Source organism: Gobio gobio, assembly GCF_949357685.1.
Source record: "Gobio gobio genome assembly, chromosome: 8".
NCBI classification, from domain to species: domain Eukaryota; kingdom Metazoa; phylum Chordata; class Actinopteri; order Cypriniformes; family Gobionidae; genus Gobio; species Gobio gobio.
This window is the reverse complement of record NC_137114.1, coordinates 8341737-8368820: the sequence shown is the minus strand read 5'-3', so window position 1 is coordinate 8368820 and position 27084 is coordinate 8341737. Positions and strand designations below refer to the sequence as shown.

General features: G+C 45.5%; 1 protein-coding gene across 2 annotated transcripts in view; it reads right to left on the bottom strand.

Moving 5' to 3' along the window:
- cep295 (centrosomal protein 295) overlaps positions 1-27084 on the bottom strand; it is a 71155-nt gene that overhangs the window by 18414 nt on the left and 25657 nt on the right. Inside the window, exons 11-21 of one of the 2 annotated variants that reach the window (XM_079823785.1) lie at positions 26804-26974; positions 22401-22468; positions 20916-21150; positions 19477-19797; positions 19036-19180; positions 15898-16053; positions 15651-15812; positions 13054-13082; positions 12481-12571; positions 11288-11416; positions 11116-11214 (exon numbers count right to left, since the gene is read on the bottom strand). In XM_079823785.1, the coding sequence (XP_079679911.1) occupies positions 11116-11214; positions 11288-11416; positions 12481-12571; positions 13054-13082; positions 15651-15812; positions 15898-16053; positions 19036-19180; positions 19477-19797; positions 20916-21150; positions 22401-22468; positions 26804-26974 (1606 nt within the window). The remainder of the gene's footprint in view (positions 1-11115; positions 11215-11287; positions 11417-12480; positions 12572-13053; positions 13083-15650; positions 15813-15897; positions 16054-19035; positions 19181-19476; positions 19798-20915; positions 21151-22400; positions 22469-26803; positions 26975-27084) is intronic. The other variant, XM_079823786.1, reaches the window with a different exon arrangement.

Genomic DNA, 27084 nt, shown 5'->3' with positions numbered 1-27084 from the left:
CGCCAGTGAAAACTAGAAAACATCATAGCCACGAGACGCCAGTGAAAACTAGAAAACATCATAGCCACGAGACGCCAGTGAAAACTAGAAAACATCATGGCCACGAGACGCCAGTGAAAACTAGAAAACATCATGGAGACGAGACGCCAGTGAAAACTAGAAAACATCATGGCCACGAGACGCCAGTGAAAACTAGAAAACATCATGGAGACGAGACGCCAGTGAAAACTAGAAAACATCATGGAGACGAGACGCCAGTGAAAACTAGAAAACATCATGGAGACGAGACGCCAGTGAAAACTAGAAAACATCATAGCCACGAGACGCCAGTGAAAACTAGAAAACATCATGGCCACGAGACGCCAGTGAAAACTAGAAAACATCATGGAGACGAGACGCCAGTGAAAACTAGAAAACATCATGGAGACGAGACGCCAGTGAAAACTAGAAAACATCATGGCGACGAGACGCCAGTGAAAACTAGAAAACATCATGGAGACGAGACGCCAGTGAAAACTGGAAAACATCATGGAGACGAGACGCCAGTGAAAACTAGAAAACATCATCATGGAGACGAGACGCCAGTGAAAACTAGAAAACATCATGGAGACGAGACGCCAGTGAAAACTAGAAAACATCATGGCGACGAGACGCCAGTGAAAACTAGAAAACATCATGGAGACGAGACGCCAGTGAAAACTAGAAAACATCATGGAGACGAGACGCCAGTGAAAACTAGAAAACATCATGGAGACGAGACGCCAGTGAAAACTAGAAAACATCATGGAGACGAGACGCCAGTGAAAACTAGAAAACATCATAGCCACGAGACGCCAGTGAAAACTGGAAAACATCATGGAGACGAGACGCCAGTGAAAAATAGAAAACATCATGGCCACGAGACGCCAGTGAAAACTAGAAAACATCATAGCCACGAGACGCCAGTGAAAACTGGAAAACATCATGGAGACGAGACGCCAGTGAAAAATAGAAAACATCATGGAGACGAGACGCCAGTGAAAACTAGAAAACATCATGGCCACGAGACGCCAGTGAAAACTAGAAAACATCATGGCCACGAGACGCCAGTGAAAACTAGAAAACATCATGGAGACGAGACGCCAGTGAAAACTAGAAAACATCATGGCCACGAGACGCCAGTGAAAACTAGAAAACATCATGGCCACGAGACGCCAGTGAAAACTAGAAAACATCATGGCCACGAGACGCCAGTGAAAACTAGAAAACATCATGGAGACGAGACGCCAGTGAAAACTAGAAAACATCATGGAGACGAGACGCCAGTGAAAACTAGAAAACATCATGGAGACGAGACGCCAGTGAAAACTAGAAAACATCATGGAGACGAGACGCCAGTGAACACTAGAAAACATCATGGCCACGAGACGCCAGTGAAAACTAGAAAACATCATGGAGACGAGACGCCAGTGAACACTAGAAAACATCATGGCCACGAGACGCCAGTGAAAACTAGAAAACATCATGGAGACGAGACGCCAGTGAAAACTAGAAAACATCATGGCGACGAGACGCCAGTGAAAACTAGAAAACATCATGGCCACGAGACGCCAGTGAAAACTAGAAAACATCATGGAGACGAGACGCCAGTGAAAACTAGAAAACATCATGGCCACGAGACGCCAGTGAAAACTAGAAAACATCATGGCCACGAGACGCCAGTGAAAACTAGAAAACATCATGGAGACGAGACGCCAGTGAAAACTAGAAAACATCATGGCCACGAGACGCCAGTGAAAACTAGAAAACATCATGGAGACGAGACGCCAGTGAAAACTAGAAAACATCATGGAGACGAGACGCCAGTGAAAACTAGAAAACATCATGGCGACGAGACGCCAGTGAAAACTAGAAAACATCATGGCCACGAGACGCCAGTGAAAACTAGAAAACATCATGGAGACGAGACGCCAGTGAAAACTAGAAAACATCATGGCCACGAGACGCCAGTGAAAACTAGAAAACATCATGGAGACGAGACGCCAGTGAAAACTAGAAAACATCATGGAGACGAGACGCCAGTGAAAACTAGAAAACATCATGGAGACGAGACGCCAGTGAAAACTAGAAAACATCATGGAGACGAGACGCCAGTGAAAACTAGAAAACATCATGGCCACGAGACGCCAGTGAAAACTAGAAAACATCATGGAGACGAGACGCCAGTGAAAACTAGAAAACATCATGGCCACGAGACGCCAGTGAAAACTAGAAAACATCATGGAGACGAGACGCCAGTGAAAACTAGAAAACATCATGGAGACGAGACGCCAGTGAAAACTAGAAAACATCATGGAGACGAGACGCCAGTGAAAACTAGAAAACATCATGGAGACGAGACGCCAGTGAACACTAGAAAACATCATGGCCACGAGACGCCAGTGAAAACTAGAAAACATCATGGCCACGAGACGCCAGTGAAAACTAGAAAACATCATGGAGACGAGACGCCAGTGAAAACTAGAAAACATCATGGCCACGAGACGCCAGTGAAAACTAGAAAACATCATGGCCACGAGACGCCAGTGAAAACTAGAAAACATCATGGCCACGAGACGCCAGTGAAAACTAGAAAACATCATGGAGACGAGACGCCAGTGAAAACTAGAAAACATCATGGAGACGAGACGCCAGTGAAAACTAGAAAACATCATGGAGACGAGACGCCAGTGAAAACTAGAAAACATCATGGCCACGAGACGCCAGTGAAAACTAGAAAACATCATGGAGACGAGACGCCAGTGAAAACTAGAAAACATCATGGCCACGAGACGCCAGTGAAAACTAGAAAACATCATGGAGACGAGACGCCAGTGAAAACTAGAAAACATCATGGCCACGAGACGCCAGTGAAAACTAGAAAACATCATGGAGACGAGACGCCAGTGAACACTAGAAAACATCATGGCCACGAGACGCCAGTGAAAACTAGAAAACATCATGGAGACGAGACGCCAGTGAAAACTAGAAAACATCATGGCGACGAGACGCCAGTGAAAACTAGAAAACATCATGGCCACGAGACGCCAGTGAAAACTAGAAAACATCATGGAGACGAGACGCCAGTGAAAACTAGAAAACATCATGGCCACGAGACGCCAGTGAAAACTAGAAAACATCATGGCCACGAGACGCCAGTGAAAACTAGAAAACATCATGGCCACGAGACGCCAGTGAAAACTAGAAAACATCATGGCCACGAGACGCCAGTGAAAACTAGAAAACATCATGGAGACGAGACGCCAGTGAAAACTAGAAAACATCATGGCCACGAGACGCCAGTGAAAACTAGAAAACATCATGGCCACGAGACGCCAGTGAAAACTAGAAAACATCATGGCCACGAGACGCCAGTGAAAACTAGAAAACATCATGGCCACGAGACGCCAGTGAAAACTAGAAAACATCATGGAGACGAGACGCCAGTGAAAACATCATGGAGACGAGACGCCAGTGAAAACTAGAAAACATCATGGAGACGAGACGCCAGTGAAAACTAGAAAACATCATGGAGACGAGACGCCAGTGAAAACTAGAAAACATCATGGCCACGAGACGCCAGTGAAAACTAGAAAACATCATGGAGACGAGACGCCAGTGAAAACTAGAAAACATCATGGCCACGAGACGCCAGTGAAAACTAGAAAACATCATGGCCACGAGACGCCAGTGAAAACTAGAAAACATCATGGAGACGAGACGCCAGTGAAAACTAGAAAACATCATGGAGACGAGACGCCAGTGAAAACTAGAAAACATCATGGAGACGAGACGCCAGTGAAAACTAGAAAACATCATGGAGACGAGACGCCAGTGAAAACTAGAAAACATCATGGAGACGAGACGCCAGTGAAAACTAGAAAACATCATGGAGACGAGACGCCAGTGAAAACTAGAAAACATCATGGAGACGAGACGCCAGTGAAAACTAGAAAACATCATGGAGACGAGACGCCAGTGAAAACTAGAAAACATCATGGCCACGAGACGCCAGTGAAAACTAGAAAACATCATGGAGACGAGACGCCAGTGAAAACTAGAAAACATCATGGAGACGAGACGCCAGTGAAAACTAGAAAACATCATGGAGACGAGACGCCAGTGAAAACTAGAAAACATCATGGAGACGAGACGCCAGTGAAAACTAGAAAACATCATGGCCACGAGACGCCAGTGAAAACTAGAAAACATCATGGCCACGAGACGCCAGTGAAAACTAGAAAACATCATGGCCACGAGACGCCAGTGAAAACTAGAAAACATCATGGAGACGAGACGCCAGTGAAAACTAGAAAACATCATGGCCACGAGACGCCAGTGAAAACTAGAAAACATCATGGAGACGAGACGCCAGTGAAAGCTAGAAAACATCATGGCCACGAGACGCCAGTGAAAACTAGAAAACATCATGGCCACGAGACGCCAGTGAAAACTAGAAAACATCATGGCCACGAGACGCCAGTGAAAACTAGAAAACATCATGGAGACGAGACGCCAGTGAAAACTAGAAAACATCATGGAGACGAGACGCCAGTGAAAACTAGAAAACATCATGGAGACGAGACGCCAGTGAAAACTAGAAAACATCATGGAGACGAGACGCCAGTGAAAACTAGAAAACATCATGGGAGACGAGACGCCAGTGAAAACTGGAAAACATCATGGAGACGAGACGCCAGTGAAAACTAGAAAACATCATGGCCACGAGACGCCAGTGAAAACGATACTCGGTTACTTAATGTAACCTCGGTTCTCTCTAGAAGAGGGAACGAGTATTGCGTAAGTTCCTTACGCTACGGGAAAGTATTCTTTCTTCGAGATTTCTGAAAACCCCAAAATTATCCTTAATTTTGTAACATTGTCAACGCAGTGCGGCAGCCTGGCAGACCATAGCAGGCTATTCCAGCGTGCTATTGGCTGCTCTGCTGGCAACTGCAGCAGCCTATCGGTGAGCCCGCGTGACGTGGCGACCAATGAGGGCGCTTCGCGCCCACCTGGCTTCATTTGCCTACAGGTGGGGCGTGGCCACGTGTATATAAGCAGGGCTCACGGGCTGCATATTCGGTTTTCGTAGTTCTGAAACGTAAAAGCACGCGGGGCGCACGGCAAGGAACGCAATACTCGTTCCCTCTTCTAGAGAGAACCGAGGTTACGTTAAGTAACCGAGTATCGTTCTCTTACGAGAGGTTCTCTCGTATTGCGTAAGTTTCCTTACGCATCGGGAACACATTTGTCAACGCCGTGTGCGCCTCGCATACAGCATATGTATCCCAGGGAACCGGGGAAAAAAAAAACATTGCTCGGGCAGAGTGGCCGGTAAGGAAAACGGGCCACCACATATACAGACACTTCATTCGAACTGACGGGTGGTTACGACGGGTGGTTACAACACCCTGTCCCATGAATGAGGGAACGGCACCTGCCGGTCTCCTTCAAATTCACCACACCTTGTCTCATGAATGAGGGAGCGGCAACGCCGGTCGCCTTCAAATTCACAATATCTTGTTATATGAGTGAGGTAACGGCACCGCCGGTCACCTTCAAACTCACAACAGCTCGTCTCGTAAATGAGGGAACGGCACCGCCGGTCTCCTTCAAACTCACAACAGCTCGTCTCGTAAATGAGGGAACGGCACCGCCGGTCTCCTTCAAACTCACAACAGCTCGTCTCGTAAATGAGGGAACGGCACCGCCGGTCACCTTCAAACTCACAACAGCTCGTCTCGTAAATGAGGGAACGGCACCGCCGGTCTCCTTCAAATTCACATGAGCCTAGTACCGAACTTACTACCAGTATGTGAGCTATGTCTGCGCAGAACCACTGGGCAGAACCAACAGCCCTATTGAACTGATAACACTTTCGCCTGTAAGGCAGGAACTTCCAGATTGTAAAATCTCACGAACGTAGACGGGGAGGCCCAGCCTGCCGCCATACAGATATCGTGGATGGAAATCCCTCTGGCCCAAGCCCACGAAGAGGCCATGCCTCTGGTGGAGTGTGCTCTGACACCTAGCGGGCACTGCAGGTGTTTGGAAGCGTATGCAGTTGCAATTGCGTCCGGTCCACTATCCACCTGGACAGGGTCTGTTTCGAGGAGGCGAGACCCTTAGTGCGCCCACCAAACGAAACAAATAGCTGCTCAGAACGCCTGAAGGCGGCGGAGCGTGTGACATAAACCCTCAATGCCCTGACAGGGCAGAGGATATTGCCACCGTCCCCCTCATCGGATGCTGGCAGAGCCGAGAGGGAGATAATCTGCGCCCTGAAGGGAGTGCCGATCGCTTTGGGGACATAACCATGCCTCGGTCTGAGAATGACCTTAGAGTCATTAGGACCGAACTCCATACACGTCGGGCTCACTGAGAGCGCGTGTAGATCCCCCACGCGTTTCACTGAAGCCAGAGCTATCAGAAACGCGGTTTTTAGCGAAAGGAACCTTGGTTCCACAGTCTCGAGCGGTTCAAAGGGATGAGCCTTCAGGGCCTCTAGGACCAAGGCCAGATCCCATATAGGAACCGACGGGGGCCGCGGGGGATTCATCCGTCTGGCTCCTCTGAGGAAACGGATGATGAGCTCGTTCCTTCCTAGCGTGCTACCTAGCGTCGTCTGAGCGAAAGCTGCTATAGCCGCTACATACACTTTGAGCGTGGAAGGGGACCTGCCCAATTCCAAAAGCTCTTGGAGGAAGGAGAGCACCCGCTGGACCCCACATTGCTGTGGGTCCAATCCCTTGGAAACACACCACTTAGTGAACACCGACCACTTAGAACTATATAACCGCCTCGTCGAGGGGGCTCTAGAGTGTGAAATCGTGTTCATAACCCCTTCGGGCAGGTCAACGGGTATCCGTTGGTCACCCATACATGCAGAGACCATCGCTCTGGATGGGGATGCCAAACTGACCCTCCTGCTTGAGAGAGAAGGTCTGCTCTCAGCGGAACTGGCCAGGGGGGTGAGTGCGACAGCTTCACCAGCTCTGGGTACCAAATCTGGTTCTCCCAGCGCGGTGCTATAAGGAGCACCGGGCGGCGCGTCTCCCTGATTTTCGCTATGACCTGGGGCAATAGGGAAATCGGCGGGAAAGCATACAGCGGGAGGCTGGGCCAAGTTTGGGACAGCGCATCCTCGCTTTTGGACAGAAACGTCGGGCAGCGGGCGTTCTCTTTTGTTGCAAAGAGGTCGAGCTCCGCTCTGCCGAACAGGCGCCATACCAGCTGGACTGTCTGGGGGTGCAGGGACCATTCTCCTGGGAGAATGAGGCCACTGGACAGCTTGTCCGGGCCCACATTGAGGTGGCCCGGCATGTGCGCAGCTCTCAGCGAGCGCAGCGAGCTGTGTGCCCACACGAGCAGGCGTTCTGTCAGATTGCCCAGACATCTGGACCTGACACCGCCCTGCCGGTTCACGTAGGACACCACTGTGGTATTGTCCGACCGGACTAACACGTGGTGTCCTCGTAAAAGCGGGAGAAACTGCCTGAGCGCGTTCTCTACCGCTATCATCTCCAAACAGTTTATGTGTAGGAGTTTTTCCTCGCTCGACCAAAGGCCCGAGGCTGATCTGCCCTCGAAAACGGCGCCCCAACCCGTGGTGGAGGCGTCCGTCGAGATGACCTTGCGGTGTGAGATGGCTCCCATCGTCACTCCCCTCTGGTACCAGTCGGCTACTAACCAGGGCTCTAGGGCTGACACGCAGCCCTGAGTCACTCTGATCCTGAAGCCTCCGGACGCCCAGGCTCTGTGAGGCACTCGGGCGTTTAACCAGCATTGCAGCGGGCGCATGCGCATTAATCCCAGCTGGAGCACAGCTGCAGCTGAGGCCATACGTCCCAGCATCCTCTGAAAAAGCTTGAGGTGCGATTTTGCCCGGCCGGAAGTACGCAGCCATGCGCCGAACTTGGCGCGCGCGTTGGGGTGACAGGCGGGCTGACATTGCCACAGTGTCCAGATTCAAACCCAGAAATGAGGTTGATTGCATGGGCACTAATGAGCTCTTGGTCCAATTGACCGTGAGGCCCAGGCTGTCCAGATGGCTGAGCAGCATTGCCCTGTGGGCGAGGAGCTCGGCCTCCGACTGCGCCAGGATGAGCCAATCGTCCAGATAGTTCAATACTCGCATCCCTCGATTTCTCAGAGGAGCGAGGGCCGCGTCCATGCACTTCGTAAATGTACGGGGTGCTAGTGACAGGCCGAACCGAAGGATGGTGTATTGATAAGCCTGGCCGTCGAAGGCGAATCGTAAGAATGGCCTGTGACGCGGCGTTATCTTGATTTGAAAATATGCATCTTTCAAATCTAGGGAGATTAGCCAGTCTCTCGGGCGAATATGTGCGAGGATCTGCTTGGTCGTGAGCATCTTGAACGATCTTTTCATAAGAGCTTTGTTCAGACGCCTCAGATCCAGAATCGGTCTGAGCGACCCATCCCTTTTTGGCACGAGAAAATACCGGCTGTAAAAGCCTGACTCGCTCGTAGAATGGGGAACCGGTTCTATAGCCCCTTTGCACAGCAGCGTGGCTATTTCTGCTCGAAGTAGATGTGCTACTTCCTCGCTCACTCTCGTCTCTGTACGCGCACAGAAGCGCGGAGGGCGGCGAGCGAACTGCAGAGTGTAGCCGTGCTTCACTGTTTTCAGCACCCATTCTGATACACCTGGAATGGCTTCCCACGCTCTCGCGTGCGCCACACGGGATAGAACGGCCTCCGGGCTCGAAACGCCGCGCTTCGCGGGTTTGACGGCCTGTATAGGAGGGGCGGGCGCAGTGCGCGCGCTCTCTGTGCTGTGGGCCAGCCGATCGCTCGCGATGGCTGGCCGCCCTTCACACTGCATCTCTGCCGCTTCGAGCGGGGAGTGGCTTGTGTGTGGCCCTACACTCATCGCTCTGGCCACCCTGGGCGGAAAACAAATGGTGTGTGGCGCGGCGCGTGGCGCCTGAGGCATAATGTTCGCGAAAATGTGTGAGCGCGTTTGAGCGGGCACAACTCTTACGCGTGGAACATGACCGGTTAAGAGTGCCTGTGTGACAGCGCGTGTGGTGGTTAGTCGTGGACGCAAACAAGCGGAAACGTGACCTAACTCTAGCACTCGAGCGGCCGGTGGCCGCTTTATGTGAGTGGGGGACACGGGGTTTATAGTGCTTGTGTGCAGGGGTGAACACAGAAAAGTGGGCACATTTACTGCATTTGAAACACATACGGCGTGAGCCGTGCAACCAGAAATAATGCAACTTTTGTGATTTCTCTGGTTCGCCGTAAAAACGGCGGTTATTGACAGGCGAGAAGGCGTTTTTGCCGGCTCGTTGGCTTCGTGAAATCCATCTGCAGCAGCCACAGTGGTGGGGGCTGACAGGAAAGAGAGTTTTGACGGTGGTCCGGCCGCGGCGGGACTTAACCGTCGTTTCTTGCCTCTGGCTAGGAGGACTTTGGAGGCTCGGGCTTCAGCGCGATCCTAGGCCGGGGGCCCCGAGGTGGAGGCGGCTTACCACGGCTGGAAGAGCGCGATCTGGGGCGGCCGCTCGGTCTTCGCTGAGACGAAGGGGGCCGCGCTGGGCGCTGCGCGGAGCTCGTTGCTGGCTGGTCACGAGGACGGCGAGCAACGGAGCTATTGCTAGCGCCGGGGCGTCGAGGCAGGAAAAGGTTCATGGCCTGCGTCGTTTTCTGCACTTCGGAGAAACGGTCGACGATCCCCTTGACCGCTGGTCCGAAAAGCCCAGACGGAGAGAGCGGGGCGTTTAGGAAGGCCGCGCGCTCTGTTTCTCGCATGTCCGCGAGCGTGAGCCAGAGGTGGCGCTCAGCTACCGTGAGGGAGGCCATAGAGCGTCCGAGGGCCTGTGCTGCGGTCTTGGTGGCGCGAAGGGAGAGATCCGTCGCGCTTCGCAAATCCGTGATTAACTCAGCGTCACAGCTTTTCTCGTCCAGGTCGCGGAGGAGATTAGCTTGGAGGATTTGCAGCACGGCCATAGAGTGCAGAGCAGATGCCGCTTGACCGGAGGCAGCGAAAGCGCGGCCGATCAGCGATGACGTCACTCTGCAGGCCTTAGACGGGAGGGCAGCCTTTGAGCGCCAACCGGAAGGCGGGCAAAGGTGCGCTGCGACTGCCTCTTCCACCGGAGGGATAGCGTTGTAGCCTTTCTCAGCCGCGCCGTCAACTTGTGAGAGCGTCGAAGAAGCCTGAGACGAGACCCTCGCGGATAATGGCGCGTTCCAGGACTTTGCGAGCTCCTCGTGAAGCTCTGGCAGAAAGGGTGCAGTCCTGGAGGTGGGCGCACGGCGGCGACTGTTTAGGAAGCATCCGTCAAGTCGGTTCGGCGCTGCCACCTTGGGCGGGGCCCATTCGAGGCCTAGCTGCTCGACAGCCCGGGTGAGAAGGCGCAAAAGATATACAAGTTATATAATTAAATGTAAGTTAACGTTACATTTCTACATACATTTTGTTCTCATGTCACAAGTAATATCAAGGTTTATTTTGATCTGTTTTACATGATTCTTTTGTAGTGTGGTTTTCGGTGAAGTGTACTAAAATAAATATCGTCACCTGTGTACATTAGCCACTTCTTCTCGACGCTTTTCCTGATAGTTTATAGAACAATTACTCCGAGTCGCCATCTGTCGTTTCAAAGAAAAGCACAACGGCGAGCGCGTCAAATATAAACACCTCGTCCGTTTGGGGAGGAGCGCGCGCAGTCAGCGGAGGCTCGCGCTGCGGAGACAGGCCACAGTACACAAGGCTTCAGGCGCGCTAGCGCCCACTCGCAAAGTAGACAGCCACGCCTCTACTACCGCGGGCGTTTTTCCCCCCACATTTTTTTATTTATTCGAATATTCATTTTCACCTTCGAAATTCGTTTTTTAAAAACTATTCGAATATATATTCGAATTTAGAATATTCGTTGACAGCCCTAGTACAAATAAATGCATATTATAAGAAAACTTAAGTCTTTTTTGTCATTGCATGCATGCAAAACTGTTGTTGGGGATTTCTAAAACAATATTTAGATCATTTTAAATGCCATAATAGGTGCTCTTTAAATGATTAACTGCGAGTGAAATGAAGTGATTATTTCTGCATGAGCGGACCTGAGATGTTGGCGCTGGACAGACTTGTGTCTCCTTGCACCTCCTCGTGAAGCACCCCGGACCAGGACTGACCCGCTGAACGAGTGTTCGCTGCTGCACCTGCACAGAGAAGACGTGAGCGTTCTACACACACACACACACACACACACACACACACACACACGATGTTTACCTGCGCGTGTCAGTGAAGCGTTCAGCTCGAGGCTGTATTTGTCAATGATCTGCTGTACAGAAGCGCTGCTCTCGCGGTCATCAGGTGATGGGCCGCACACATCAGGCTCGATACACAGATGAGAATCGTCTGAGAAACACATGCAGACGCCAGCTTCAGAGGAAGCTCTCTTCTGACGGACAATCACCCGGATGTTCAACTCATATTTCACTAGGGATGGGCACGAGTACTCAAACATAACAGCGGCGACTGACCATGAAACGCATGATCCAAACGTTTGGAAATATGACTATTTTAAGTCTCAGGCTCATCAAGCCTGCATTTATTTGATCAAAAATACAGTAATATTGTGAAATATTACAATTTAAAAATGAAGGTTTTCCATTTAGCATCATTAATCCAGTCTTCAGTGTCACGTGATCCTTCAGAAATCTTTCTGATAGGATTTAACTACATTTAAGGTTTCTCCTTACATTTATCATTATTACAGCTACACTGTGTGATATTTTCCCCCATCTAGCGGTGAACTTATATATGACCATCCAGTGAATATTAGTTTCTGTTCCTCTCAATTCCGATTTGGTTTTAACTCCTACGGTGGCCGATTTAGTCCAAGATTAACATGGCTTCCAGCTCGACCTCGTCCACATTGGACACGGTGCCATCGAGTGTTAAAACGCCAAAGGCCAAGCTTGAATTCACGGGTATGTCCCTCTTTGGCTAATGTACTTTCAAGATGGAGGAGCAACATGGCGACCCGCATTCAAACCCTCACCCGTATGTGTTTTCAATGGCATATTATAAACTTACGAGAATACTTTATTACTTGAAAGAAGTAAATATACATTAATGGGCACATATATTTTTGAAAGAACTAAGTGTTTTTAGCTAAGAATGAACTAAAAAAGTTACACAGTGTAGCTTTAACAAAGAGCATTTCACAATAAGTTAAAATTTGGAAAAATGTTTAGGAGATGGAAAGGGAAGACAATAAAAAAAAGTTGAAATTACTAGTTAACTTTGTTTATCCTCATGATGAGAGTTGATTATTAGGTTAAATGTACATTGTTTGTTTTTGTACACACACACACTCATTTTTCAGACCTAATGAGAAGTCGAAACGAACAAAATTGCCCATCCCTAATGTTCACTTTTAAGATCAAACTCTTGTGAATGTGAGTGATCCAACACACCTGGTTCACTGGTGAAGTAGCTTCCTGTAGAGATCGTAGTAGATGAGAGATAGTCTGGATCAACAGATGATGGACGACCAGCACTAAACCGCTAGCAAACACACAGAGAATAGTTTTACACACAGTGATTCAAACACACACACACTGCTCATCAGCTCATCGTCTGAGCTCAGATCAAGTGTAGAGACCTTCATTAACATACATGCAATTCACATGTACTTCAGGTACAAAACACTTTCATCATTGCTCAAACACAACACACTCACTTCACTTTCATACACACACACACACACACTCACCTCACTCTCTCATACACACACACACACACACACACTCACCTCACTCTCTCATACACACACACACACACTCTCTCTCTCTCTCACACACACACTATCAGCTTCTCTTAGCATAATCACTGGTGTGACGGCACGCTCAGATTTGGCTAGTTTTCATCACCGATCCATGAACTGTGGATCTCAGAATGACAGAAGTGACGTCAGGTGTGTGTGTGTGTGTGTGTGTGTGTGTGTGTGTTAGAGGAGCGGTTATCTGCAGAGAGAGATACAGGCTTACCTCCTGCTGGAGCTTCATGCTGGACGGACCTGACAAGGCAACAGGACGAGAAGTGTTAAAGCAGAAACAACCATCTGCTGTCTTAAAATTAAACTCAATTCAAGATTATTATGTTATATCAAGTCAAGTATTCATCAAGTCAACAGTAAGTTGCTCTGTGGCCCCTGGTTGAGCCTAATATACAAGGTTTTTTGAGCAGCTATGTTCATCAGAATAATTAGGAGGCCGCCAGACCACCTTCTGTATTCTACCTATGCAGAAAGTGTAATGCATCTCACAGCTCAAAATGCTTCCGCTACGTCATGCTTGATGCCAGTTACGCTTTTTTTGTAAGTTGAATACAGAAGGCGGTCCTGTGGAAGCTAGATCTTTTGGATGTTGTTCTTACACAAACCCATCGAATCTCTTCAGAAGGCCTTTATTAACCCCTGGATCTGTGTGGAGTACGTCTGTACAATGTTTTGGAGCTGAGATATGGCTTCTTTATGTTGCAAAACGGTTGCTAGGGTGCTCTAAATGGTTGCTAGGGTGTGTCTATACAGTTTATGAGGTGATATTCAAAGACTATTCGCCAGTCTGAGTCAAAAACTCAGTATTTCTACAATGCTCTGGTGCTGAGATATGGCTTGTTAATGTTGATATATGGTTGCTAGGGGGCTGTAACTGGTTGCTAGGGCGTGGCTATGAAGTTTGAATGTCACTAGTTATTAGCTGCTTGATAGGCCGATTCAAATGAGACCAGCCCCAAGTTTCTGTGATGTTCTGATGCGGAGATATGATCACACAAACCTCTATGGGGACTCATTCGGACGATTTTTTGCCCGCCCAAAACAAACATCGTACACTTGATCGCTTAGAAAAGATATAGCACACCGCTCCTCAATAAGCTCGATTAGCATGTTGCTAGCACGATGCTAACACAATTAGCATGTTGCTAGCATAAATGTTTGTCCAGAAGTAATAATAATAATAATATAGCTGCGAGCAGCCATTAACGGGGCCAAGCGCAAAGAAGACATGACATGCCAACATGGCTGGGAGGGTCAGACCAACTGCAACAATGAGCAATTAAAGGCATTTTAAGATGATTTTAGGCAAAATGGCTGAAAAATCCTATATACAGTCACTAATAATATGATTTAATGGTTTGTCACTTGACCAATAGGTGGCGCAGTAACGAAATTGATGTGGTGTGGTCAGAGTGAGATGACAATGACAAAGGCAAAGTTTGGTGTCAGTATGTCAAAGTATTGCAGAGACACAGCCTCAAGAGTCATTTTGGCATCATGGCTTAACTTTGTCGCTGCAGTATATGAAAACGGTTTTGTCTGTTTGCACGAAATTAATAATTTTTGCTGTAATAGTCTGAAGATGTTACAATTCGATTTTGGTGAAAATCAGACAAATGGTCTAGGTTGAAAAAGTAGGTTTCTAAAGGAAATCAAAATGGCGAACAGATTGTTTGGCCAAATATGGTAAATTTGGGATCTATGTTCTTGGCATGACCCAAGGAATCTATTAAAACCAGATTTATGACAATAGTCAAATTTAATCAAACGTTATTAGCATTATTGGAAAATTCATTATAACTTTTGTCCAATAGGTGGCGCTGCCTTGAAACTTTTTGAGTACTTTCAGGGCTTGGTGACGAAGACGCACACCGAGTTTCGTAACGATACACCAATGCGTTTGTAAAACATAGCACTTCCTGACAAAATTCAAAATGGCCGACGCCCAAAATGGTTGATATGGGAAAATTGGGTATGGTATGACTCGGCGTGATGCCCCGACTCTAAAGAGACCAGTTGTGTGATATTTGGCTAAAGCATTCTTAAGCTAAAATCAAAAATATCAAATTTTTGTATCTCTGGACCACTAGGTGGCACTGCGCCGAAACGCTTCAGGCAGCCTCAGGTCATGGTTGGCATAACACACACCAAGTTTGGTTAGAATATGCTAAAGCGTTGTGGAGATAGAGCCTGACTTTCATTTTTGTGGGCACTTTGTCGATTTAATTCGAGCGTTATTCAATAACAGTTTGACTAATCATCTCGAGTCTAATACGGTTTTGTCAGCAGAGTCTGATGATGATCGTGTTCAATTTTCGTGCAAATTGGAGCAACGGCCTAGGAGGAGTTTGCAAAAGTAGTTTTTTCGGTTAATTAAAAATGGCGGGAAAATTATTATGACGGAAAGTGACGTGAAATCAAATTGTCTTGAGCCAAGGAATCAGAGGAAAAAAATAATTTTGTTTCTAGACCTTAGGGTTCAAAAGTTATTAGCAAAAATATCTGTCAAACTTTGGACAGGTGGTGGCGCTAGAGGGATTGTTTTAGAGATTCCAAAATTGGTGTGGTTAATGCTGGGACTGTCCTCTATCTGTGTGCCAAATTTCACAACTTTCCCGCAAGCGGTTCTATGGGCTGCCATAGACTTCAATGGCGGAATAACAATTTCAACAGGTGCTTGACCCTAATTAAGTATGGTGGATAACAATAGTGATGCCTTGCTAAAGCAAGCACCACTAACTAGTAGTAACGTCTAACATCTGAGGGAAGGGGAGGATAAAGGATAATCAGCAGAGCAGCGTTTCGCACCTGGTGAGGCAGTGGAGTCCAGCTGGAGCATTTCTCTCCAGGACATGCGGCTGATCCTGCCCGTGACCTGTGACCTCTCGCTGGGGCTGTGACTGCCGATAGGGGTGAGCGTGGGCAGAGACGCACTGCTGGACTCACTCACATCAGCAGAAGACTGCAGCTCTGCAGGAGCCAATCACAACACCTGAGGTCAGACACACCTGCGGAATGAGGATGCGGATGCGGGAGCTCGGGGCAGCTGGGGTACCTGTGTCCAGGCTGATGTTGACTGGAGTGTCCACTTCCTGTATAGCGCTGAGTTCGTGCTGCTCCATCTGCTGTAAGAAGGCCAAGCGGGCGGGTGGACGAGACACCGGGGGCTTCACTCTCCCACGGGTCACCGGGGCCGGGTCATACACACCGTCTACAAGATACAGCCAGACCCATTAGTGTGTGTGTGTGTGTGTGTGCAGTGACCATTTTGATTTCTCGAATTGTAATCGATCTTCATCTTAAAGCTACACTGTGTAACTCTTTTAGTTCATTCTTAGCTAAAAACACTTAGTTCTTTCAAATATATGTGCTCATTAATGTATATTTACTTCTTCAAGTAATAAAGTATTCTCGTGAGTTTATAATATGCCATTGAAAACACATACGGGTGAGGGGTTCGAATGCGGGTCGCCATGTTGCCCCTCCATCTTGAAAGTACATTAGCCAAAGAGGGACATACCCGTAAATTCAAGCTTCGCCTTTGGCGTTTTAACACTCGATGGCACCGCGACGAATGTGGACGAGGTCGAGCTGGAAGCCATGTTAATCTTGGACTAAACCCATACGTTTTTATAAGCTGTTGAACCAAAAATTAGCGTTTAAGGAGACAAAAGTGGATACAGGCAATTGAGACAGAGCGCTAAACGTTATTACACTGAGATCTACACCCACTGGAGGGGAACGTCATCAGAGACAGGAAATATCATATATAACACTGACATTTGGATATTTGACTTGACGTCGACAAAATGTTTACTGCACACTGAGTGTCAGGATCGCCAAAGTTATCGATGCCTCACGTCTTATTTGCTGCGTCCCAATTCGCATACTATCCGTACTAAATAGTATTCGAAAACATAATTAGTATGTCCCAAATCGTGGTATGTTGAAAAGAGTATTCCAAAGATTCCCGGATGGTCTACTATTTCCGGTCAGAATTGGAAGTGCAGATCGATGCGCACTCTAACGGCTGATATTGCCCACAACCCATTGCGAGATGGACGAGGATTCGATTAGAACTACAAACACGGATAAAAAGTGTTAAAAAACTACAAACATGACGGTTAAGTGGAGAGGATTAGATAAAGGGGTTTGAGTGAGCAATTATCAGTATTTAACCTGACGAAAAGATATTTATTCAATATTATCCACATTGTATTTCACCTGCAGCAGCATTGAGAACTTTTGTAATGATATGTATGGCCATTAACTTTTAAATGCATCATTATATTTCAACTGTAAACACGTGAGGAGTCTCTGCATTAAAGACCCACGAATGGCAGATCAACGTGCATCTACATTTCTCTCTGATACGGTTGGAAATTAAATTGAATGTGGAGGATTTGAACTGTGACGATGATTGACAGGGCAGTTTAAACGGTGACTGGATGCATGTAACTAAGCAACAGAGTCTGTTATAGATGACGAAGTAGTATGTCCCAAAGCTTGCATACTCTTCTGCTACACACTCAAAAGTATGTACTTTTTCTACACAAAAAGAGTAAATACTTTTAAGGCCTGTTCACACCGGGACGATTTTCGCACGCGTTTATCGCCGACGTTTAACGCCTCGGGACTAAACAATGGGCGCCAATGTGAGTGTTCACACCGACGCGCAAAACGCCAGGCGTAAAAGCGGCATTTTTAAAAAAACGCCTCGGGTTCGTTTTTTTATTTTGACGCGGCGCGTAAAAAACTGTCCGACCAATGAGATCGGCGCTTTTGTTCACGTGCCTGGAGCTGCTGAAGTGAGTGTAAAACACGACTTGGTGGCGCTCAAGCACAAAACGCTCTTGCCGAGCACACATTGATACGACGAAGAAGTAGTAAGAAGACAAAGAAGAAGATGAACTGCTAATGCTGCTTGCCAGTTAGCAAAAAGTGTGTGAATGGTTTTGTCCATATACATAATATGTCTATGGTTTTGGCAAGCACATAAATACTGTCTCTCTTCTCCTTCTGTGTGACAAGCGAGTGTCAGAGGCTTAAAGTGCCGCAGCACCACCTTGTGTACCGGGAGCGCATCTACTGAATGTGCACGTTCACTCGGCGCATCGCCAGTGAAAATCGCTTGGGTGTGAACACTCAAGACGCGCCGAAAAACGGCACGAAAAACGCTGGCGATAAGCGCGCGCGATATTCGTCCCGGTGTGTACAGGCCTTTAGGACGTAGTATAAATAGGCGAATTGTGACGCAGCCTTTGACTGTCTCCACTTTTGTCAAGGAGGCAGCCTCACGCAATACAAAGTCAATGGAGAGCGATGGATTGTTATTAACATATGTAATTGAATATTAATGTGTTTAAAGCTGAATTTATCTTGTGGCAAAACAGATCCGAGAGAAATTTGAAAAGGAGAAGTAAAAACAAAAAAAGGAAAGAAAGAAAAGTAAACAGTTAACCAGGATGAATCAAGTGTTGTAGCTTATGTATATGACAATAAACTAATAAAGCCTATATCCAGCCTTTGCTTGGGATGACCTTAATGTCTTGCGATTTATTTATGTTCGAATGGAGTAAAGCCTGAGTTCAGGCTATTAAAGCTACACTGTGTAACTTTTTTAGTTTATTCTTAGCTAAAAACACTTTGGCGTTTAAACACTCGATGGCACCGTGACGAATGTGGACGAGGTCGAACTGGAAGCCATGTTAATCTTGGACTAAATCGGCCACCGTAGGAGTTAAAACCAAATCAGAATTGAGAGGAAGAGAAACTAATATTCACTGGATGGTCATTTACAAGTTCACCACTAGATGGGGGAAAATATCACACAGTGTAGCTTTAATGAAATGCAATTTGGTCAAAGAAGAACTTTTACTTTAAATAAGCTAAAAGTTCAATGTGTAATACGTTATCATCACACGCAACACTGAGAGTTACAGTTATTGTCATGTGCACTTGGGTACTTATATCTAAATCAGAGAGCATCATATGTTCAGGTGGGTGGACGATAGAACTGACCCACGCATCTCTAATTGACATGCCAGTCATGATCACATGCATCCGCAACCTGTCTCCTAAACACTGCATCCAAAAACTAATACTGCTGTATTACTGCTGTATGACGTAATATGTAACTAACGGAACACTTTTTTAAAGTAACCCTCCCCGCGCTGGCGAGGACTGTGTTTACCGTTTGAGAGGGCCGGAGTGGCTCCGTCCTGCTGGATGGGTGCTGTCGGGCGTCTGGTGTGGCTGTTAGCCTCTTCAATGGCATTCAGCAAAGTGTTCAAAGCCATCTGATCCGCCTGAGAGGCACTAGAGATGGACACTGAAGCCTAGCAGAGCAACAGAGATACATTATTATATTACACCAAATATGGATCTATAATGATATAAAGCTGCAAATCTCTCTTTAAAAGCAGTCGAGACTTATGAAGAGTTTTTCTTTATTATTTTTCAAACTTGTGTACTCCCTCTTTGTTTTTAAAAAACAAAAGAAAATGTGCAAAAAAAATTGTTGTAATATACACCGATCAGGCATAACATGAATTGAATAGATAACATTTCAAAGCATCAATCTGCTGCACAACACACAGCTGATCCTGTGGTTCAGGGGTCAGGTGATGTTTACCTGTAGGTCTGCTGTGATGAGGGCCTGCAGGGCGTCTCTCTGTCTCCTCATGTGTCTCCTCAACACCTCCGGCCCGTCTGTCTCCGCCTCCCTCTGGACTGGGCCAGCAGGACCGGGCGAAGGTGGTGCCGCCGCCGGGCCAGGGATGTCGGCTTGATGCAGTCGGCTGCGCAGAAGCTCCAGAACCACAGCAGGAGGAGGGAGAGGAACACGGCCTTCCTGCCCATCCCCTGCACTGGCTTCCAGCGGTGGCCCTTCTGAGAGGACCGAGGGGCGGCTTGCATCAGACCCGGCGGGTTTGGGTGGGCTGTGGAGAGCCTGCTGTGGAAACGGGTGCAGTGAACCAGACGTGCATAAGGGTGTGCAATATACATCGCCTGCGAGAATATCCTGATTGTTGTTAACAATGTGCGTTCTGACATTATCAAGTATATCCCTCACACACACTGATTTACTCTAATAAACTATTAAAATGTCCCCACAATTCAAGATAAGGCGGCAAAAATGCCCCGTATGCATTTTATATTTATACCATTTAATATAGTTAATAAATATCACACAAAGAGTGCCATTTTTCTCCAGATAACAGCATGAAAACACATTGATATTGATTTTATACAAGTTTACTAAACAAGAAGTTAATATTATAAGACATTTTAGACACCACATTGCCTGTTTTTGCTGTTTCGCCAACAGAAATAGTTCGAAACAAAGCCACGGCGACTCTAAACAACACATGATGGTGTTTCCTAACTGAGTGAATCTGCTTTTTGAACGAATCGGTTGAATGACTGAATCATTGACTCACTCATTAAGACAGTCAAATGCTTTTTTCCTGAACGAATCAGCCGTTTGAACAAATCGGTTGAGTGAATGATTCAATGACTCACTCATTAAGACAGTCAAATGCTTTGTTCCTGAACGAATCAGACGTTTGAACGAATCGGTTGAGTGAATGATTCAATGAGTCACTCATTAAGACAGTCAAATGCTTTGTTCCTGAACGAATCAGCTGTTTGAATGAATCTGAGTCATTGAATCATCCATTCAACACTCATTGAGACAGTCAAATGCTTTGTTCCTGAACGAAACAGCCGTTTGAACAAATCGGTTGAGTGAATGATTCAATGACTCACTCATTAAGACAGTCAAATGCTTTGTTCCTGAACGAATCAGCCGTTTGAATGAATTGGTTGAGTGAATGATTCAATGACTCACTCATTAAGAGAGTCAAATGCTTTGTTCCTGAACGAATCGGTTGAATCTCAATGAGAATTTGATACAAAAAAGATGCATACATATAATTAGGTTAATAAAAAAGGTAAAAATCCCCATAATATACCGTCCAATTATCGTTATCGATAAAATCCCAATATTGAGATATATTTGTCAATATCGCACACCCCTAGGCGTGAGATGAGGATGGTGGAGTGGCTAACCTGTGGCAGAACAGGGCGAGCTGGAGGTTGCCCAGCAGGCTCTTCTCCTAGGTGGAGGGCACAAGCGTCAGGGTTGAAGAGGACGGGAAGGGCAGAGTGTGTCTCTGAGCTCTCAGAAGGCTGCTGGAGTGCCGCTCGAGCTGCTGTTGTGCTGCTGAAGGCGTGTCGCATCTTCAGAGTGTGTTGATATTCCTGCAGTCGTCGGCGCGCTTCCTCAACACTCTTCTTATGAAGCCTGTGGGAAAGAGCACAAGCTCAGCATCAGCATCTGCTCTATTACGTGTGGAGTTGTCAAAACTTGTGTCCTCGGTACTAATGCGGTACTGAAATTATAAAAATGTGACGATACCAGCATTGAACGGATTCTTAAACACCTCTGATTGGCCATTGTGTTCACGTGCTCAACATAAATGTCTCTGATTGGCTACAATGATCAACGCTCTTCAATGCACGCTTACACATACATACAGACAGGAGCGTTTGAAAGGGAGGTCTATCAGCGGATTCCTAATATATTCACTGATAGACGGATCCGCTGTAATGCTGCGGTGAATCCGCATTGTAATCATATTTATGTTGAACACAATGGCCAATCAGAGGCGTTTAAAGGATTAGTTGACTTTTAAATAAACTTTTGCTGATAATTTACTCACCCCCATGTCATCCAAGATGTCCATGTCTTTCTTTCTGCAGTCGAAAAGAAATGAAGGTTTTGGATGAAAACAGTCCATGGTTTTTCTCCATATAATGGACTTCAATGGGCTCCAAACGGTTCAAGGTCCAAATGAGTTTCAGTGCAGCTTCAAAGGGCTTTAAACGACCCCAGATGATGAATAAGGGTCTTATCTAGCCAAACCATCAGTTTCTGAGAGAAACCCAGCAGTATTTATGCTGTTATTTTACCTCTTAACAGACGAGCGTGATCATCTCTGAGCTCAGCCATAACTTCCGCTAAGTGAGGTCAAAATACGAGTGTGGTCATAGATATATCAATCATAGATGCCTCATTCTACTGATCCGTGCAGGCGCTAACGAGGCATCTACGTATACAGCTATGACCACGCTCGTATTTTGACCTCGCTTAGCGGAAGTTATGGCTGAGCTCAGAGATGATCGCGTTCGTCTGTTAAGAGGTAAAATAACAGCATAAATACTGCTGGGTTTCTCACAGAAACTGATGGTTTGTCTAGATCAGAGCCTTATTCATCATCTGGTGTCGTTTAAAGCTGCACTGAAACTGTCATTTGGACCTTGAACCATTTGGAGCCCATTGAAGTCCATTATATGGAGAAAAATCCTGGACTGTTTTCATCCAAAACCTTCATTTCTTTTCGACTGCAGAAAGAAAGACATGGACATCTTGGATGACATGGGGGTGAGTAAATTATCAGCAAAAGTTTATTTAAAAGTCAACTAATCCTTTAAGAAGACGTTCAACAGCGCTTAAAATGCTGGTATCGTCACATTTTTATAATTCTGTCTGACCTGTTCTGCTGCAGGAGTCTCTGCTGGTACTGATGGAGTCTCTGTGTGTGTGGGTCATCCGAGTCAACCTGTGCACACACACACAAACACACAATACTTCACTGTGAGTTGGAGTGACATATTCAATCTTATCCGGTGTTATTCGTTGAGTTGTTTGAACCGCGACACACACCATTTATTAGCTCTGCTCAAAACTAGCACAGAACAAACGCGCTTACTCGCTGACCGGTCTCGACCACTAAACGGCACGGGGAGATTGAGTTTGGCGAAGAGGTTTCAGATACAAACAAGTGCCCCTATTATGCAGTTTTAAACGTTCCTAATTTAGTTTTGAAGTTCGGGCTGCGACCATCAACTAAATTGTGCCAATGGCAGTGGTCCGCCGAAACATTAAGCAGCCACATAAGTGATCAGAGCATTGAGAGTGAATGATGAGCTCAGTTCAAGTGTAGAGACCTTCATGAGGCATGTGTGTTTCACAAGCTCTTCAGGTACAGTAGTTTCACATCACAGCTCAGCCGCTGAAGCATCTGTAGTGTACAGGAACCAAAACACTAATGTCTTGGTGATTTAAACTAGTTTAAAGCCGGATGAAACCAGCAATGACCAGTGTTGGGGAAAGTTACTTTGAAAAGTAGTGCATTACAATATTGCGTTACGCCCTTAAAAAGTAACTAATTGAGTTACTTAGTTACTTTTTAAGAAAAGTAATGCGTTACGTTACTTTTTCTCACCTGGGCTGGGCTTGTTTTACTTTTTTTTGTAACAAAAAATTTATATTTTTGTGCAACAGTAAAGACCTCTTCAGACCAATATTAAAATAATAAGCCCCAGGCTGAGGTAAAGATGCAGATTCCCTCATGGACACTAGAGGGCGCAGCTCTGGATAATGGAGAATAGGATGCAGGAGAAACAAGTTTTACCAATAAAAACAAGTAATTTTCTTCATCAAAGGTCAGCAGCAAGACATTGGTAAATTAAATATAAAGGTAGATTATGCATAACAATTGTTTTATTTAACATTTAATTATTGGAGGTTTGTACTCTGATTTTACATTTGACTGATTTTATTTATTTTGAGGAGAACAGAATCTTTATTGTGCAAGTGAGATAAATAAATGCTCACATTTAGTCTAGAACTACAATAACCATCATGTTCACACACACACACACACACACACACACACACACACACACACACCTCTGCACTAACTCTCAACATGAGCTGTCAGTCAAATTAATGTGAAAAGTAACTCAGATATTTTGTTGTAAATTTGAAAAGTAATGCGTTACTTTACTAGTTACTTGTGTAGGATTACACATTTATTAATATGTTTGTAAAGATGGACTACATTCTAACATGATCAAGTTAATCAGCCCATGGGTTGGAGACATTAAGTCTTTTGTCTTTATGCACTTCCTGACCATTTAGCATAACAAGCTCAGAGCACAATATCGTTTGGCTGATTGCGATTAGGATTGGTGATACTCTGTCTGGGCGGTTTTCCCAAAACCTGTATCTTCCCGGCCAGTTCCTGTTCTCTTCGTTGTAAGTAAAATGAGCACCATCTGTCTTTAATGGCTCTTGGAGCCCTTGAGTGATTGGATTAGCATCTATGCATTTGAATGGCACTGTTATGCTGATTGAATCTGGACTAGAGACACGGTTATGTAGGGTGTGTCCTTTTACCTACACAACCTTTGCATTGTATTGTTCAGAGTGTCTCCTCCCCTGCTGTATAACCCCTCCCCCTGAAATGTAGATCAATTACAATGTACAACTCCTTTAGAGAGACTTGGAACCTCAGCCGAAGAACCGCACGATTCCCAATAAACGAGTAACGTCTGCTTTAAAGATATCCCAAAGTCTCCTGGTCTCTTCTTCAAACGAGGAAAAGGAAATTCACAACACTTGGAAAAAGTAATATTACGTAACTCAAGTTACTTGTAATGCGTTACCCCCAACACATTCTCAACAACACTGAGCAGAAAACAGGAGGAACACTGTGCCACAACGAGGCAGTTAGAAGGTTTTTCAATCCACAAATCTCCAACATTGACCATGGATTGACCAATTATTCTGTGTGTGTAGTGAAGATTGTCTGAAGATGACCCCAGCTGGACTAAAGAAATTAACTACACTTCGCTTAAAGCTCAAATTTCACAATGTTTTTGGAATTCACACGACAATATACACATTATCAGGGTTTTTCCTGGGTCAAAAATGGTCTTCGGTGGTGGCTGACAGACATGGTCATCCATACATACACAGTAAAAAGTTCCCTACCCACGTGATCTGCGATCGCAATACTGACAATAAATTTAAAATAAATTCAAAGAAACAGTTTGTAATTTTTGCTTATCTTATTTCGATACCTTGATTTTTGTTTCTTTTGTTCCTCATTTTTACACTATTTACAAATAATTGTTTTGGTATATCAATATTAAAAAATAGTATTAAAAAAAAATAACAAATAGCCTAATTTTCTGCCATATACAATTTCTTAAAATTATCAGCTAGCTAATAACTTTGTTCTGGTTTCACCTCACTCCAGTCTAAACTAAATGATTTTAGGCTATTTATTTACTACACATTGTCAACAGAAATAAGCTGAAAGACTGTGGATAATTCAAACTAATTCTTACTATCCACTCTTGCTAAATTGGGTGAGCACACTTGTGTTCTCATTTCAGATGTTCTGAGTAAATGATTAAACTGATTCGTGAGTTCAGTGTTGGACAGTTCAGTTGTTCTAACCAGTCGTTAAAATGATTTGGTTCAAAGGAGTCATTAGGTCGCGAATCGGACACCAGCAGACGCGTTGTGTGTGAATCCCGTCTGTTAGAACATCGCGAAAGATTTGTCAACACACAGAAAACACTTCATAACTGGATAGGATTTGTTTCCCGTTTATTGAAAGTATGGTTTATGTCAGCTGGTCGGTGAAGAGTTAGCGTTTTTTGAGCGCAATTCACATCCAGCGGTAGTTCAAGGAAAAAAAATTCCGAATCCACCACGTGCAACATGGATTCGGTCTTCCGACCTTTTGATTAACGTGATATGTGATATATTAGAATGCTAAAACGGTGCTTATTTTGAAGACCGAGAGCGTGCGCGCGGGGTAGGGCTCTCCGCTCGTTCTCTCTGTCATCAGTTAACATGCGCCGATCACAAGCGCAGTAGATCTACATCACTCATAAATCACAATAGCTGATCAAATAAGGCTTTGGCGGGGCAAAAATTTGTTTTGGCGGCCGCCAAAAAATGTTCAATGTAGGAAAAACCCTGACTATGGAAAGTGGTTATGAAAAGTTTCTGCTGAAATGTAATTAGGGCTGCACGATTAATCGAAATCGAACCGCAATCGCGATTTGGCTTATGTGCGATTATGAAAGTGCAAAGGCTGCGATTTTAATGAAATAAACAAATGCCCAACACGTTAGTGAGGAGCGGCTCTGTGATCAGGAAACGCTGCTCCGCCTGAAAGCACTGCGAGTTTGAGCAACATGTCTCAAACATCTTCACAAACTAGTAATGTGAAGTGTTCATAAACCTGTTGTCCAACCACATACAACGTTTAATAACAGGTTAACTCACTTCATATAGTCAGTCGAGCTGATGTGGCTTCTCATCACAGAATGTCAATCAGCACTGAATACTTTATTATTATGAAAATACCCGAGAAGGCTTGAAGAACTCAAATACACCGTATCTTGTCGCAGAAGTATTATCTTCATGTTTAATCAGTCAAAGCGTTTCTATCTTTGTTTTATTCAGCCTACAGTGCTTCACATTAGGGATTTCCTGAGAACAAACGATTACTTCTCGTAGGAAAATGTGGAGTTTCTGCTCGAGGCCGCCCTCTGGCCTCCAGTGTGAAAAACTTTTGGGAAGAAAATAAGAAAAATAATAAATAAAATTCTAAATAAATGTATATGACAATCCATATGTTTTTCTTCAATGTACAGGAGTTTTAACCCCCACAGTGGATGCATAAGAGGCTCATATTTCGTATTAAAGACATAGACTTTAAGAAATTGATATCACAGATAAAAAGCACAGATTTGAAAAAGCACAGATCTGAAAAAGACCTTTCTAATGATTTTTAGTCTGTCTGCATACTAGCAGGTTACCCATCATTTTAAGTTTTCTGTAAAATATAAATACTATTATACTGTTATATTTATTCTTAAATGCTCCATTTAAATTTTTATATATAAACACAAAATGTTATATACACACTTTTCTTTTGTACAAAATAATAATAATAGCATTTTAAATCGCAATCGCAATTAGATATTTTCCCCAAATCATGCAGCCCTAAATGTATATGTAATGCATAATTGTATATGTACAGAGATCTCTTTTCCACAGTGTGCGGCCCACTCGTGTCCAGACGCACCTCGGGAAGCTCTGCGCTCTCCTGCATCACAGGCCGCCTCTGAGCTGCGTCCTGCAGGGTCTTGTTCATGTGTTGAGTCTCTCTCAGGCGCTGCTCAAGCTCTCGCCGCCTCTGCTCCAGCTCCTCCAGCACAGCGAGCTGCTCCTGCTGCTGTCTCAACAGCGCCTCCTCCTGGACAGGAAGTCACACACAGATTATCTTACAGTTGTACTAACAGACCACCATCAATTGGTGGTAAAAAAGGCCTCAGAGGACATTTATAGTGAAGATAATCTTTTAAT